The sequence below is a fragment of the Erinaceus europaeus genome, chromosome 9 (genome assembly GCF_950295315.1).
Source record: "Erinaceus europaeus chromosome 9, mEriEur2.1, whole genome shotgun sequence".
In the NCBI taxonomy this organism is placed as follows: domain Eukaryota; kingdom Metazoa; phylum Chordata; class Mammalia; order Eulipotyphla; family Erinaceidae; genus Erinaceus; species Erinaceus europaeus.
In genome coordinates, this window is record NC_080170.1 from 68,872,591 (window position 1) to 68,890,242 (window position 17,652).

Here is a 17,652-nt window from a genome sequence, read left to right on the forward strand (position 1 = left end):
AAGGACCCCTGCCAAGGATGCCTTCAGGATAGGTGTTCCTGGGCAAAGTGTTCTCTGGAGTCAGCCATAATTGGCAAGAAACGCTCCCACAGTACTTCCCACCTGGATACTGTACCTGTCCTCTGCAATATGTAGGGTCAGGATCATCTGAACTTGATTGGAAAAGAAACGACCCAGGAAGACCAGTCCTCTCCTGCTAATTGGAAGGGAAAGCTCACCTTCTCAGTTCCCTTCAGTCTTCCATCTCTCGCCTGGTTTCGTAGATTCACCTTTATAAACCGCTTCTTCAGTGGCTCTAAGAAGACAAAGAAGAACTGTCAGGATATAGCTAGTGCTGTTCTAACACTTGGAGGATTCAAGGAGGAGGTGAAAAGGGTTCAGGACATATTTTGCTAGCCCAGGTGCACAAGAGAGGTGCAAGAGTAGTGCTGCATCCTGGACACCGAGCAAATCATACACCAAATTCTAATTTTCTTCTCATCCTGTATGTGTGATTGCCAGATATGTGTCTACTTAGAGCAAAGCAGGACATATTATCAAGAAACTAAATTAGGGTTGGGGTAGATAGCATAATGGTTCTGCAAAGAGACTCTCATGCCTGAGGCTCCAAAGTCCCAGGTTCAATCCCCTGCTCTAGTTAAAAAATAAAATAATTGGCCTCCCTAATTCTCATTCTTCTTTGTTCAGCTTCTAAAAGGCAAAGATGTTCATGGTGCATCCAACAACTATGGTTATAACTGGGGATAAAGTGTCCAGGGACCAAGGTTCATTTCCACTCGAATGTTGTAATATTTATGGGGAAATATTTTTATTTCTACACTGACTGAGCACTGAGGTGACCCTTACACTGAGAAATATAGGTATCTCTGCAGGCTCAGGCACTTCAAGGCTATCAGAAAGAGGCTGGGACTCCACTGCACATTGACTCAGAACCCAAATAAATGACAAGTACAGGTCAATAATCCAGGCCATGAACACTGAGAGTCACACTGAGATGACAATTTCATTCCAATAGGCAATCAGACCTTACTCATTCATGCTGCATAACAACACTCTAGAAGTTGGCTGGCTGCTAGAATACCCAGCCCTCCAGGTGGGAGTGTGTTGAGGACAACACAGTGCCAATTAGAGCAGGCAAGCTGTGTAGGGTGATCACAGTTGGGTGGGGCCTGTGATACACAAGAAACTGCAGAGAAGTAATAGAAAACTCACCTGGAGAAACATACATCTCTAGTTTTCTGTACTCTCTTTCTCAGACTCCCTTTTATGTATACAAACACTCATATGACTAGAGAAATAGTAGAGATACCCACCTCCAGTGCAAATAATTTTAGAGAATATATGTCTCCATGGACTGAGAGGTCTGAACATCACTTTCATAAGAAATGTGCTATTTCCTCACCTCCTCAACCACCATTCCTACCAGAGACCTGGGACCAGGCTGGCTCTCCAGAGTGAAGACACCACCAAGCACTGACTGCCCACCCCCCACACCCCAACCAAGACCTCACATTGTCCTCAGCAAGAGTGTAAGCCCAGAACACTTACTCTTTGAGGTAGAAGTATGTGCTACCTGCAACGAAAACAGAAAACAATGTGAGCACCTGAGCATCTTGTGTCCTGTGTATTTGATCTGTAGGTGACTGTTCCAAACCAAATAGAGGCAAATTGGCCCCTACCAAGCAAGAGCAGACCCCAGGGAAAGGCATGAGCTTTCCTTAGAGGATCCTCATCTCAAGTCCACTGATACATGCATAACACAATACTTTTAATTCCATCAGGTAAATCCTCTTGAGCAAAATTTCTCATCCCACTACTAATTTTCATCTACTATTACTAACCAAGCAGACAACATTTACCATTATAGTCTAATATGAATGCAGTCATAGTTCTATAAGTGAAACTCAATTTTAAAAGAATCCAAGTAACAATATTTGTATATCATGTGAGCTTACCTCAGTGTCAGATGAAGACACATCTCCCTCTGATCCACCACTGAAGACACCTGTATCAGAACCCTCTAATGGAGATAGAAGGACAGAGCAACAGTCAGTCCATTTTCCAACTGGAAGGTTATAATACCACTCCAGGGCACATATACAAAGGAAACAAAAACACTACTATGTGGTATATGCAGTTGCTTATTCATAGCTACAACATACCAATAATTAAAATGTGAAATAAAACCTAAGTGACCACACCAATATGACTGGAAAATGAAGTTATAGGGTATATGCCCAATAGGATATTACTTGGCCTTTGAAAAAATATTTCACCAGTTTGGAGAAAATGGATGAACTACAGGTAGTTTTACTAAGAGAAACTAAGATAGTTTTACTAAGTGAACTTTCAAAAAATACTACTTTCATACACATGTACAGGTATGAAAGTATACAACTTAGCAAAGTGGGGGGGCTCATATTTGTGAGCAATGACAATGGTGAGGATAACATTCCCAAGTTAACTAGGCAACCTATGATGAAATATTTGATTCAGCTAGACACACAAAATGCAACTAACCCATTATTTCAAAACTGAGCATCCCTTTATCCCCTGTCAACTCATGCCCTCTTGTAGGCCTGATAAAACTAGCTTTTGGATAAGAAAGTCTAAACAAATTGTGACACACGGGTCATTCATGCATTTCCCCAGATACTTTCAATTATCTTAATCATGTAATTTTATTTAAATACAATGTTTAGGGAAAGAGTTCAACAAATAGCATAATGATAACTTTCAGAAATTTACACTATAAAACATCCTTCTCTTAATTCAAAAGAACTGTGATATATTCCATGGTTCTGTCAAGTGTCTCCTTTTTATAAATAAAATAAAATAAAATGAAATAAATGTCAGACTTCACCACACACACACAAAAAAAGAATAAAGAATTCATTTTTTTCACCTCATCTTGGATGAAGTTTGAGGGAATCATGTTAAGTAAGACAAGACAGAAAGAATAGGATGAGGACAAGATGATCTCACTCATAGGACTTGTGTAATAAGAACAAAAGGGAAAACAGAAAACAGAACTTGAACTGTTTGGTGTATTGCAACAAAGCAAAGGGCTCTAGAAGAGGGGGATAGGTCCTGGTATGTGATGGTGGAAGAGGACTCAGCTATTGGGTTACAGCATTTTGCAGAAAACTAAGAAACTTTACACTTATATCAACAACTGTATTTATTGTTTACTCTAAATAATTAACCCCAAAAATTTTAAAAAGAGATGGTGTCTTCAGATTCTTTCTATGACAGGTGAGGAGGAAACCCAAACTAATGAGCATGTGCCTCATTTCAGGGATTTCTCACCAAATATAACCAAGATAACCAACAGATTGAAATGCTCAGGCAAAGATAGGACTCTTAGGATATTTAGTTACCTACCAAAGCAAGAAAAGATGGTTATTATATAAACTGTGCACTGACACCTAGGACGTAATTCTTCATCCTATGATATCAGGCAATATGAAAAAATATATATACCCACATTGATTCTCACTGTTATTTCCTTTCTCTATCTGACTCATTACTCACTCCTGGCCTCAGAAATGGCAGTAGAAATTCTGTATCTCCTTCCAATAGGACTAACCTCAGTGGCTGTTCCTACCTGGAAATTCTTCACTTGTGGGCAAATCCTCAAGTGACTCCAAAATGCAATCTTTAAAGACACGAATGAATGAGAAAGTTATTGCAGAGCCAGACACACTCAAAATGATGAGGTATAATTATGATTGCAAATTCAAGCAACTGAATGCTAGCATCTTAGGGGAGGCAGGCATGGGAAAATAAATAAATAAATAAAAAACTGAGACACTGAATTACAGGAAAACTTAATCTGAAACCATAGCAGAGAATCATCCACAAAGGAGATTCAGTTACATGCCATCATTACAAATAAGAGAGATGCATCAGCTCAGTGGCTTTTTGGAGGTCCAGCTCAGTGTTGTTTTTTTTTTTTTTTTTTTTGTGGGGGGGGGAAGGAGTCTTTACTATTGACTGTTAGTCCTTAGCCATATCTCCCAGAAGCCTTAAGTGCTACATCAGCTTGTCATGTTCAAGTCTTTCTGTCCCAGTGCAACCATATACTGGCAATACCTTTATCACAATTTCTATCAGATTTAACATAGAGCTAAATTCATGGGCAGGATCCAGTTACATAAAGACATTCTAGAACTGTATTTCTCAATCACTTTCCAGTTTTTAGAGAAACAATTCATTGTGGGAGGTTGTAGTACACTAAAGTAGAAAGTCATTATTGTAGATACACTATTATTCTGGCACATTCTTTGCTCTGCATGTCAGTGCAGTCAGTCACTGTGTAAAAGTCCCTCTATCCCAGCAAAGTGCATCCAGTGAAATAAGAAGAGCTTCAGGATAGTTTAGAAGTGGATGAGCAGCTACTCTATCTTCTTATGTGTAAAGCAGAGCTCTGTCTCCTACAGCTCCACAACAGCACTGAGACAATGATGCTGATGGCATCTTCATAACAAAATGTTGCTGTGAGCTCCTATTTCTGCTAACTATGTCTCTCAGGATTTGAGCCTTTCTATTGCTCACAGCTATAAGGGAAAAAAAAACTCACTAAATATCTCTTTATTCACTTAATGACCTGGTGTTAGGAACTGAGATATAACTTAGCATTACAAGTGAAGATATTTCTAATTGGAACTTCATAATTGTCATATCTTTGAGGTGACAAGAATCCCAGAATCTTCTGTGATCTGTCACACTACTAATATGATGAGGGCTCCCATGGGGGCTATGAACAGGAAGTCCATTTGCAATGAAGGATAGTGGGGGAGGGGGCTCATTGTGGACTCAGGTATTGTCAGAATTACATACAGACTGTGGAACAAGCTGGGCGGGTCCCCATGGTCAGGGAGAGCCTTTTAAGTGTGTTAAGTACAGCTGAGCATTTCAGAGAATCAGCCTGAGGCCACATGTCTGATTTACATTTTGGCTTCTGTACTTTATACATTATATGTTTGAGTTCCTGACTTTCCATGACTCCAGAAAATTGTCTAACATTGTGTGAACTATGTAACAATGAACATACTACAAAAATGGCCATTGAACAATTCAATGAAAACATTTCTACACACCGTTTATCAAACTGTTCTTCTCTGACAGAGGTTTCAGACAGTCCCTGACTGGAATGGCCCACTTCTGAGGATATGTGAACACAGGGCTGGATTCCTCTTCAATAAACATTCATGGAAAAATGAAAATAGAGAAAGCTATTGGCATCCCTTAGAACACAGAAAATAGTAAGCATCTCTTTGAACACAAAACCTGATCACATTGTCCCAGCACATTCATAATGGCCTTTATATCTGACTGAAGTGAACAACCAAATAGGACAGGTAGCCTGTTATAGATTGAAAAACATTTGGACATTCCCCAAATTATCAAGCAAACTGCTACTGACTAAACTATCCACTTCTAAGGAATGTCATTTGTACCTAAAAAGAGATCTATGCCTTCCACAACTCATCCCAACAATATTCACAATTGTGAAGCCATGAAACATACCAAAGTCCCACAGCAGGGATCTGACAAAGACATACTGCATTTTACAAAAAAAAAGTCTTTACAAAGATTAGTAACCTTTCATTTGTGAAACATGAATGAACACCATGCTCAGGAATAGAAGTGAGGTTCTGAAGGAAATACCACAGCCAATTTTATGGAGAATCTAAAGTTATGAAATACACACAGATGTAGTAAAGAACAGCAGTTCTCAGAGGAGGAGTGGGAGTGGAGAAGTTGTCCAAAGTCCACAGGTGTTTCCCTTATTAAAAAAAAAAATCAGGGCTGGGGAGAAGGCCTCATGACTTTCATGCTTGAAAAGCAATAAGGATCACTTGAGAACTCCACAAGACAAGGATCTCTTCAAATACCCACCAAGCCACAGGTGAGTGCAAAAATGTGTGGCTTATTGACAGAGAGGGGTTGAGAGAGAGATTCCTAGGCATATTCAGGAGTGGCTAGTACCAGTCAGAGTTTGCCAGCTGACCTATCACTTCTGGTGTGAGTTTTACCAATAGAAACACTTTTGAAGGGAGGAGAAAATCATCTAAAATTTGCTAATTTACAACTGTGAGTCCCCATTGCTTTTTCCCCTTAGAGGATGGAACAGCAGCAGGGAAACCCGATATTGGTATCAAGGTCACAGAATGGCCAGGTGATTCAAGATGAAATCTACCCTCCCAGTGGTCAAGAAGTGTGGCTAGAAAGTAGGAGCCATTTTGCAATGTTTTCCTGATCAGCTAGGAAAAATGGTGAAGAATCACCTCAAATCTCAACAAATATAACCAGAATTTATTCAGAAACTCACTGGGCCACAGAGTGCTACTTGGGTCTGGCTGGCAGTGGACAGGGGAATTGGGTCTGGGATTTTGGACCCTCAGGCATGAGTCTCTTGCATAACCATTGTGCTATCTTATCTTTCACCCTGTTTTATCTTTTGGTCTCCAGTGAGTGATTAAGCTGAAAAATCTACTTACAGTTAAAAAGCCCTCAGGATCCCATAGCCCACAGGGATAACATACAAAATTCCATCAACATCACAATGGTTTAAAATTCATTGTGCTTCACCTCATGGATTGAGGTAAAAGGAAAACAACTGCTAATATTTGCAACTGTGAACTCTTAAGTACATTACTTAGACACAAGTCAATCCAGGGAATTGTGATCAGTGGATTGAAAAGTAGTGATGGGGGACCCTTCAAGCCTGTAAAAGCTATTCTCAACATAAGGAGGTGCCATCTTGCTATTCCAATCCACTTTTCTCTTCAGTTTGAACATACCTTACCTTCCATATTGCAAAAGCAGCTGTATCAACATTAGACTAACAGCTCCACCCAGTACTGAAGCACATCAGGGGCCAGAGGCGACCAGCTTCAAGGATCCAGGAACCAACCGACCAGAAACCACCTCACACCATATATAAATATCAACACCCAGGAAATTTATGTAAATTTCTTATAAGTACTGAACACTAACCAACTGCATGCATGACTGGAGCTATTTTGTGTAAAATTCATAACACACCAAAGATAATGGTCAAATCAAAAAGAAACATTGGAGAAATGAACTAGGAAAAAAGCCCGGAAAAAAAATCCAAAAAAGCTAGAAGCAAATATGAATGAGGAAAACATCCAAACACTAATAGATGCAATAATTACAGGATTGAGGAAAGCTTCTGAAAGTAATATCAGAAATAGGGAAACAACAAATGAGACTCTCAAAGAAAACACTACATGGAGGTAATTAGAAATGAAAACTGAAGTAGCTGAGGTAAGAGCACAACTAGCTGAACAAACATATACATATCTGAACTGGGTAACAAAATATTGAGCTACAGAAAACACCAGAGGAGAAAGAGAGCAGAATAATTGAAGCAGAAATCAGAATTAGCAAGACTAAGGATCAATTAGAGGAAACTAAAAAGAAAAAAAAACAAAACTAAAAGAGATTAAGAGATACAGAAAACAACAGAAACATGGGGTGACTTGAAAACAAGTGATGTACATATAACTGGCTTGCAAGAGGAAGAAAGAGAGGAAGGGGAAAATAGCATTCTAGAGGATAGTTGTTGAGCACTTCCATACTCTATAAACGACATAAAAGTCATAAGGGTCCAAGATTCCAAGAGAGTCCCAAACAGAACTGACCCAGAACTAAAGACACCAAGACATACCATATTTAGAATGAAAAGGAATAGGGTAAAGAAAGGATCCTGAAGGCTGAAAGAGAAAAACACAGAGTCACTTACAGAGGAAAACCCACAAGATTATCTGATTTCTCCACACAAACTCTAAAGGCAAGAAGATAATGTCAAGGCCAGAAGAGAATGGCAAGGTATATATTGAGCACTCAATGAGAAAGGCTTTCAACCAAGACCACTGTATCCTTCTGCACTGTCATTCAGACTATATGGAGGCATAAAACCTTCTCACATAAGACTTTCAAATCTGAGGCTCCAAGGTCTCAATCAATCTCCAGTACCACTATGAGTCAGATTGAGCAGTGCTCTGGTATTTCACTCTGTATCTCCTCTCTCTTTATCTGTCTCTCATTAAAATAAAATAAATAAAATATTTTAAATATAAAGCTATTATAATAAATCAATCCTGAAGATGCTATGAAATATATATGCTACGAATAACAAAGTGGGAATATAGATCTATTAAATCCCCTAACCAAAAACGGTAAAACCACAAAACAATTGTACACAAATACTCTATTTGAACAAAACACCTAGAAAAGCAGAAGTGCACTTGGCTGAGCCTGGGATCTCTGCCTAAGTCCTCTGCCTGTCATGTGAAACCATTTAGAGCAATTAGTTTCAGTATGAGAAGGAAAAAAAACAACTCTGTAAATGCTAGATCTGCAGGAAATGATACCAGTGACTCTTCAATGCTATAAAATTTTTGGGTACTAGGAGATCTGGAGGAATAAGCTTGACTCTTATTAGTGGTTAAAGCAGAAAGGGGACTTGGGTGACTAGTGGACAGGGGACTAAGGACATGGACTTTGCATCTTGGCACAGGCCTGATGCTTCATCACCATGGAGAATATCTGTGAGCTACATATGATTTCCACATCAGTCATCAAGGGGCACAGGTGAGGAACGGAGCCAATCCATCCTCATTCATGGAAATGTTATTTGGAATTTTGAAGTGTCTTGTCCATTTTCCTGTACTAATTGGGAATCTAGGACAGGAATATTTTTGTTTCCTTGGGGAGTGGAAGACATCTCATTCTGAGACACCCCAGAGAAACTGAGGCCAAGCATTAGAACCTCATTTAAGATCCCTGATTACTATCTGTATCAAATGTTCTGGCTCCAACACTTCTAGGAAAGAACTTATGCCTTAGTTAAGTAATGGAACAAAGAGGAAAACATAAATGCAGATGCAGCACTTTCTGTCCATGTCTCAACTCCTGATCCTAAACACCATACAGAGTCTGCTAAACAAAGACTCCCAGGAAGAGAAGTATGGTCCCCTGTCATCTTCCTCTGCATTATCACTCTTCACCCTCTCCCTCCTGCTTTCACATGACCAACCCAAATGACCATGAGAGGGCTTATCAGCCAAAGGAATTTAGGGCATTCTAAACCAGCTGTGCCATGAACACTGCATTGATTAGTTCCCACAAACTGCACCTGACATCTGCCCATGATCAGCAGAGCTCAGATTGTTGTGTCTAACTCTCACACCTGGCACATGAGAAAACTGTGTTTCTGGTCCAAATGCATGTGAGAGTTGTGTTTCCTATGTTTTCACTACAGGTCAATTTGAACCCACCCTAATAGTTTCCTGTTTCACTCCTAGAGATTTCTATCTAAATAAATCCAAGGACCCCATGATTTAAAGTAGCCAAGAAATATTTCTGGTCTCCATGTGTGATCACATTGAATTCCCAAAGCAGAGCAGACCATTCTAGCTCTTTGCAATGAAATTAAAGGCAGAATTCTTCCTTACATGGCACTAAAATAGGAGAGAACAAAAGGAAACTGAAATACTTTTCTTTGTCTTTCTGGTGTCACAGCTCCCATTCACACTCTCAAAAACAGAAGGTCTAACTCAATGCCCCACACCCCTGTCATCCATATTCAGGGAGTTTTCCTAACTGGTATCTCTTGGATCTCATCAACCCAAGAACCTAGTTCTTCAGGGAGCTCTACAGTATTATCTTTAAAGGCACACACATACAGAATACAACTCAGATGTGAGCTGTTAGGACATCTTGTCTGATGCCACACATGAGAGAATCTAGCAAGGATCAGTGCAATAAGCCAGAAGATGGCAAAGTGAGATGATCTCATAAGTGGATTTCCAGAAAGAAAGAAAAGAAAAATGAGGGTGAAACATTAATAAACTTGAGGCCAATTTCAGCACACTTGAAGGAGAATACACAAAAGGGAGACAGATAGGGGTGGGGTGTGTAGGGGTGTAGACAGATGGGTTGGGGCCTGTGCAAAGGGTAGAGGAAGGGAACTATACTGATGGACAATGTTTGCAGGCAGTTATTTTGAGGGATGTGAAATTAACCAGACACAAAGGGTCTGGTAAAACATTTTCATAATAAACACAAGTGACACAGTATTGTATAACCTAAGTATTGCAGAGGGACTTACCTAAATTTGGAGTATACAGGTCATTGGATCCGAAGACAAGCACTGGAGTGCTGGCAGCCTGTTCTCCTTCTTCATGGGGCAAAAAGAGGAGAGAAAAGACAGGAGACACTCAGCCCAGGCTTTGCAGTGAAAAACATCTGAAAACTACCAAGTACCTTCCACTCATGACAAGGAACTACATGCCACTGTTTAAATGACAGAGAAGCTTCACACCCAATACTAACATCTTCACCTATTCCGCCTCAGGAGACCCACACATACTGTCAGTTCATTCCTCACAAGTCTTACAGGATTTTACCACTGCGCCAATCTCATGGATGGGATTACATTATAATCCAGGTATTACATTCTAATGCATTACTGCTTATTTCATCTTTTCATTATATTTTTTCTTATTGGACAGAGACAGCCAGAAATCAACATGGATTGGTGATAGAGAGAGAGAAATAAAGAGAGACACCTGCAACACTGCTTCACCACTTGTAAAGCTTTCCTCCTGCAGGTGAGGACCAGGGCTTGAACCTGGGTCCTTGTGCATTGAAACATGTGTGCACAACGGGCGTGCCACCACCCAGCCCCCATTGCTGCTTAATTATTCCTCAGTTTTTATACAAGCACTTCATCAGGGAGATGGTAATGTACTAAAATTGTAAATGACATATGGTCATACCACCCAGAACAGGCCTAATCTCATCTGAAACTATAAACATAATCATCACTAAAGAAATCATATTGACCATCCTTTGCTTTGCATGTCTTTGTAGTCACTGGCTTGGATGCCCCCCCATGCCAACAGAGTTCATCCAATGAAGGGATAGCTCAGCACAGTGGGCTGTAAGCTCCTTCTGCTCTCTGTAACTTGAACACATACAAGACAGAACTTGTCAAACTGTCAAAGCTCTTTCAAGAGCATCAAAGATGCTGATTCCTATTTAGTAACTAAATAGTCCTTCTAGGGTGTGTCCTTCAGGATTTGAGTGCTTCCACTGCTTTTGGCAATAGTGACAAAATCTCACTAAATACCTATGGATTCCTGTTTTGATGCCAATGCTGAGGAAGACTCTAGAACTGGAAATTATGTTAACAGCTATTTCTAAATGTTACCTCACTGAAGTCACAAGTATGAGCTATTCAGAATGCCTGGGTCTTCTGTGAGTTGTCATAATAATAATATGGGGGTCAGGTGGCAGCACACCTGTTTCAGTGCACACGGTATGAAAATATATGTTGATGGTTCCTTCAGATTGTGTGAACAGGCAGGCAACGGGAAGTAATGCTAGATAGTAGGTCCCTCTAAGGGGCTCACTATAGATGCAGGCATTTCCAGAATTACACACACAGTATGGTGCAGCTTAGGAGGCTCCTACTGACTCCAAGGACAGAGGCAGCCTTGTCAGTGTGCTAAGTACAGCTGAGCATGTCACATAACTGAGGTCAAATTTTGGCTTCTCTACTTCAGACATTTATCTCTTTGAGTTCCATAATTTAATGGATCAGTTCATGAATCCTAGCAATGACTCAGCATTTGTGTCTAAAATAGTGTTAATAATGAACATATTACAACAATGGCCCTAGAGTCAAAACAGTAAGGTCATTTCTACTCATCTCTTGGGGCTGCTTGTATGTTCAGAGCTACCACCTCTGTTCCATCATTGATGACTCTGTGGACTGCAACAGATGTTCAGGGAAATTTATTACCAAAGAGTCAGTGGCTAGTATCCTTTATTCACAGTCAAAATCTGATCACATTGTGCATCAATGGCCACCAGACTGAGTGGGCTTTAGAAAGACTCAGTGTCTTATGAAGGCTTAGTGTTCCTCTTGAGGGAGAGGCTGAGGTCCTACAGTGACCATCCTCCCAGAACCTTTACCCTCCCAGGTGTCTCACATCCTTCCTCCTTCTGATTCCTCAGTAAGGGCTACTCTCCCTAGGAAACTCAGAATTCAGCTCCCAGTCAATAGCATGGCAGACTGTTTACTCTTGCTGTCACAACCACAACAAACACACTCTGAATCCCACAGATTTATGGGGAAATCATATGCTTATTCTAAGGAAAAATGTCCCAGACCCCTAAGTAGATCCCCTAAGGAGTTACCTGACTTTTAATAAAAACTTCCATTATGTTATCACAGGATAAAGAGGTTTTATTAGTTCACAGAAGACATTGATGTCTTTAAAAACAAACCACAGCTATCATGAAATAATTCAAATGAGCAATGCAAAATAGAACATAGTGAGCCAAGAACACACTACAGAAAATTAGACTTTTTTTACATGACAATCCCATGTCCTTATTTTACTATGCAACTGAGCTGGACAATCCACTGCTGTGTGTACTACAACAAAATCTGTGCAATGTATCCCATGCTGCATGTAACAGACTAGAGTCCATAAGACACAAGCCATTCCAGCCTTTACTGACTTGGATCTTAAATTACTTGAACAAGTTGAGAGAAGATGACTTTAGACATGAACTTCAACTACATATTGAGGTAGGTAATCAGTTCAGAAAACAGAACTATTTGTTGTGAACAATCAGTTCAGAGAAAGAACATTTGCCATAGAATTATAATAAAATTAAAACTAGAAAGAAAAGCTTGCTTTACTTTTCAAAATCACACAAATAAGGGTGTTGTTCTACTAATAAAACTGATCTGCTAACTGAACTGTTTTTGTTTTTTTTAACACTTTAATTTGAGGCTATCATTTTACCTGAGAGTTTGACTCAGAGTTAACATATGAATGGATCAGTATAACATTATGGTTGTGTCAGGAGATATAACTCAGGAGTCAAACCTATGTAAATTTTAATGGAAAACAAAAAAGTGAATAATTAATAACAAGTTGGGTACATGGGCAAAAAATGGGACACTGAAGATGAAAGAATACTGGGGACCAGGCAGTAGCACAGAAGGTTACGTACACATGGCACAATGCATAAGGATCCTGGTTCCAGCCCCTGGCTGCCCACCTGCAGGGGGTCACTTCATAGGCGGTGAAGTAGGTCTGCAGGTGTCTGTCTTTCTCTCACCCTGTCTTCCCCTCCCCTCTCCATTTATCTCTGTCCTATCCAACAACTGCAACAACAGCAAAGATAAACAACCAGGGTAACAAAAGAAAAAAAATAGCCTCCAGGGGCAGTGGATTTATAGTTTAGGCACCAAGTCCCAGCAACAACCTTGGGAGGCAAAAGAAAAAAAAATAAAAAGGTAAAAAAAATTTAAAAATCACACTCTAAAAAAAAAGTCAGAAATTCTATATCTCATATCTGTTGTATCCTATCTTCCCTTAAAAATGTATACCATTGCCACTGAAATTTGGGAAAATGAGACATTTATGGTGGGCAGTTAATACACACTTTCGATTACATTGCAGAAACCACAGACACACCTCCACTATTTAATAAAATTAAATAAATAAATTGCACAGATTTTGTTGTAGTGCACACAGAAGTGGATTGTCCAGCTCAGCTGCACAGTAAAAGAGGGACATGTAATTGTCATGTATAAAGTCTAATTTTCTTTTTTTAGTATTTTATTTTATTTATTTATTCCCTTTTGTTGCCCTTGTTGTTTTATTGTTGTAGTTATTATTGTTGTTGTCATCGATGTTGGATAGGACAGAGAGAAACGGAGAGAGGAGGGGAAGACAGAGAGGGGGAGAGAAAGATAGACACCTGCAGACCTGCTTCACCGCCTGTGAAGCGACTCCCCTGCAGGTGGGGAGCCGGGGTTCGAACCGGGATCCTTATGCCGGTCATTGTGCTTTGTGCCACCTGCGCTTAACCCGCTGCGCTACAGCCCGACTCCCAAAGTCTAATTTTCTATAGTGTGTCTTTGGCTCACTCTGTTCCATTTTGCATTTCTCATGTGAATTATTTCATGATAGCTGTGGTTTGTATTTAAAGACATCAAAGTATTCTGTGAAGTAATAAAACCTTTTAGTGCTATGATAACATAATGTAACACACAGACCCACTGCACCTATGATCATAACTACTCCATAGTCTGAGAAAATGGGGCCACTTTAGCTCTCTGGAAGTGAGCTTTTCCATCAGTATAGACCCTGAGCCATTCCCACCATGGAGTCAGGGCTTTGGAGAAACTAAAACTCACAGGCAAGCCCCCCAAGACTTGTCTATATTGTGTCCTCAGCTGCTGAAGGATTCAGAGTACTTACCACTGACATGTTCCACTGGGAAGTCCTGTAAAGAATACAGAAAAGACCATGAGAATCAGATATGTTGGAAGTTTGTTCTCTTGGAGTATCTCTGAAATCCTGAGGACTGAAATCAAAATCCTTGCATGCATGGAGAACTTGTGTCAAAAATGTCAAGTGTTTCCTGAGAATGCATACCTCAATCCAGTAGTATCTGTTATTAAATATTCTTAATTCAAGAGGAGAATCTGTCACTATAAATACCCCTCAATGTAGTTAATACACTGATATTGCCAATTTTGAGTCAAGTATCAATTGTAGAGATTCTCCTTATCTCTCCGAGTTCAACAACACCTCATATGTACTAACTAAGGGAACAGTTTTTCAAATTTGCCCATAATTAAAAGAGAAAGCACCAAGGGAAATTCCAAAGGCATGACCATAGAGTAGCAACAACTGTATGGCTAAGCCGCCGCCCCCCCCCAAAAAAAAAAAAAAAACAACATTAGAAAAGACAATGAAAAAAATCACCTGATATCTCATCAAAACACAGCTGGGGCTTCTAAAGAAACTCACTTAGCCATAGGTGGGTGCAGGCACAAGTGACCAGTAGGCAGAAAAAGGGTGAGAGAGAGATTCACTCTGCTAACATTCTGAAATATAAACAGGGAAATCCAACACTGCAGCCACAAACCTAACTGGTGGCTCAACAAAAGAAACTGGACTGACAGTGAAAATTGAGATGGAACCAAGCTATCACAATGGCAGTGCTTACAGACAAGTAGATATACACACATCTGGAGAACATATCAAGGATAGGATTAAGAAAACATATTATGAGAGTGCTTGAAGAATCTAAACATATGCAGAAAAATATCCAGGAATTTAGAGATTATATTAAAGAGTTACAGAGTACAAAAGAGTAACAACAAATAGGGTTCATGAAAAAGACTAGAAAGCAAGAAAGAAAAAAACCCTAGGGTTACAGTGAGTTAAGGACAATTTGAGTGCAGTTATGGTTCAAGTATTTGATCTAGGAAATAGAATAAATCATGAGAAGCAGAGATTACCAGGGCTATAAGAGCACACACCCTCAAATACTCAGTCTTGGTCTGTGAATTCTAAGATGTTGGTAAGGAATGATTTGGGAAATAGTAAGCAATTCAACCTTAAACAGAAAGCTCCATCAGAAAGACAAATATAAGAGTGACTGGAGGGGGCAGAGCCAAGATGCCTGTGTACACCTATGTTTATAGCAGCACAATTTATAATGCCTAAAACCTGGAAGCAACCTAGGTGCCCAACAACAGATGAGTAGCTGAGAAAGCTGTGGTATATATACACAATGGAATACTATTAATGTAGCTATTAAGAACAAGAAAGGAACCTTCTCTGACCCATCTTGGACAGAGCTAGAAGGAGTTAAGTGAGCTAAGTCAGAAAGATAAAGATGAGTATGGGATGATCCCACTCATCAACAAAAGTTGAGAGAGAAGATCTGAAAGAGAAACTAAAAGCAGGATCTGACTAAATTTAAGTAGGGCACCAAAGTAAAAACCCTGTGGTGAGGGGGAGGGTGGGCATTCGGCTTCTGGGGCGGCAGGGGAGTGGGAGGGGACAGGGTCTTTTGGTGGTGGGAATGGTGTCTATGGTGGTGTACACTTCCATTAAATTGTAGTCATATAAATCACTATTTAATTAATATGAGATGGGGAAAATTGATTGCATGTCTTGAACTTTTTAAAACACAGACTGAGTCTTTTTAATACATAGGCTGAGTCATTGATATGTTGACTCAAAAGTCTAGACCAGGGAGAAGCAACCAGTGCCACAGCTATATACAAGATGTTGGGTTTTGTACAGCAAATCCTAACAGAGGGACTTATTAAAGTTAACCCAATTACCAAATATTGTGATGATAACAACGACTATCCATCATCTTCTTGAACCCTAAGACAGCAGGAACCTCACATTTCCACTATAGAGCCTATATTTCCCCTAGTCCTGGAACTCAGGGTGAGGCATGATTTCCTGCATGCTTCTCTCAAGTCATATAAAATAACATTGCATCCGCTGATCACAACCTAATCAACTCGAGTGCCACCTCAGCAGGCTTCACTTCAGACTGTGTCCAGAGACTTCAGGTGTGGAATGACAACACTTTAGCTTCATTACTCAGGTGACACCTTTCCTTTCATAGTATTCTCTAATTCCATTCCACATGGTTCACTTTCTAACAAAGTCCCAAATCCTAGATATAGACCAGGTCCCCTGAGATAGAGCATATGTTCACACATATCCATAAACTAGGTTAAAATATATACCTGAAAGCAAAAGTACACAAGGGTTAGCCGTGAGTAACCCCCCAACACTTCATCTGCACTATTCCAGCCTTTAGTTCCATAATTATTCAATAATTTGTTTGGCTTTGTATGTTACCTCTCTTTTCAGCCACCAGGTTCCAGATGCCAGTAGGATGCCGACCAAACTCCCCTAGACAGAGGACACTACCAATGAGTCCTGGAGCTCTGCTTCCCCAAAAACCCATCCTAATAAGGAAAGAGAGAGGCAGGCTGGGAGTATGGATCTACCAGTCAGTGCCCATGTAAAGTGGGGAAGCAATTATAGAGACTAGACCTTCCACCTTCTGCAACCCACGATGATCTTGGGTCCATACTCCCAGAGGGATAGAGAATGGGAAAGCTATCAGGAGAGGGGATGGGATATAGAGATCTGGTGGTGGGAATTGTGTGGAGTTGTACCTCTCCTACCCTATGGTTTTGTTAATGTCTCCTTTTAAAATAAACAAACAAAAAATAAAATAAAACATAAAAAAGAAAAAGAGTGACTAGACTACTTGAGGAGGAGGAGGGGGAGAAAGGAACAGAAATCATATTCAAAGAAATCACAATAAAAATTGATCAAACACAGACAACATTCAAAACATAGATACATATCCAGAAACCTGTGCAAATATCATGTTTCTAAGTCCAAAATGGTCTAAGACATATCATAGTAAAATTATCAAATAATGAAGACAAAGAAAAACATTATGGGGAGGAAGGTAGTGATGCACCTAGTTGAGCACTCACACTACAGTGCATAAAATCCCAGGTGCAAGCTGCTGGTGCCCACCTACGGGGGGAAGCTTCACGAGTGGTGAAGCAGGGCTGCAAGTGTCTCTCTGATTCTATCTATCTATCTATCTCCCCCTTTCCTCTCAAATTCTGTCTCCACCCAATGATAAAGATTTAAAAAAAACATAAAAGAAAAAAAAAACTTTACAGGCTGCTATGGAAAGGAAGAAAGTTACATACAAAGACTGGGCTTTCTGGCTTCCCTAGAT

The 17,652-nt window shown here is 40.0% G+C and overlaps 1 protein-coding gene and 1 long non-coding RNA gene across 6 annotated transcripts in view; one reads left to right on the forward strand and one right to left on the reverse strand.

Annotated features, from left to right (window-relative positions):
• Nucleotides 1-17,652, forward strand: part of LOC132540437 (uncharacterized) — a 269,980-nt gene that overhangs the window by 196,933 nt on the left and 55,395 nt on the right. The gene's annotated exons all lie outside the window — the stretch shown is intronic.
• The window catches only part of LOC132540436 (uncharacterized), a 53,681-nt gene that overhangs the window by 19,881 nt on the left and 16,148 nt on the right, over nt 1-17,652 (reverse strand). For 4 of the 5 annotated variants that reach the window (XM_060198169.1, XM_060198170.1, XM_060198168.1 and 1 more), the window contains exons 3-9: nt 14,328-14,352; nt 10,148-10,216; nt 5,103-5,198; nt 3,608-3,658; nt 1,956-2,020; nt 1,549-1,573; nt 222-295 (exon numbers count right to left, since the gene is read on the reverse strand). In XM_060198169.1, coding sequence (XP_060054152.1) covers nt 222-295; nt 1,549-1,573; nt 1,956-2,020; nt 3,608-3,658; nt 5,103-5,198; nt 10,148-10,216; nt 14,328-14,352 — 405 coding nt within the window. The remainder of the gene's footprint in view (nt 1-221; nt 296-1,548; nt 1,574-1,955; nt 2,021-3,607; nt 3,659-5,102; nt 5,199-10,147; nt 10,217-14,327; nt 14,353-17,652) is intronic. The other variant, XM_060198172.1, reaches the window with a different exon arrangement.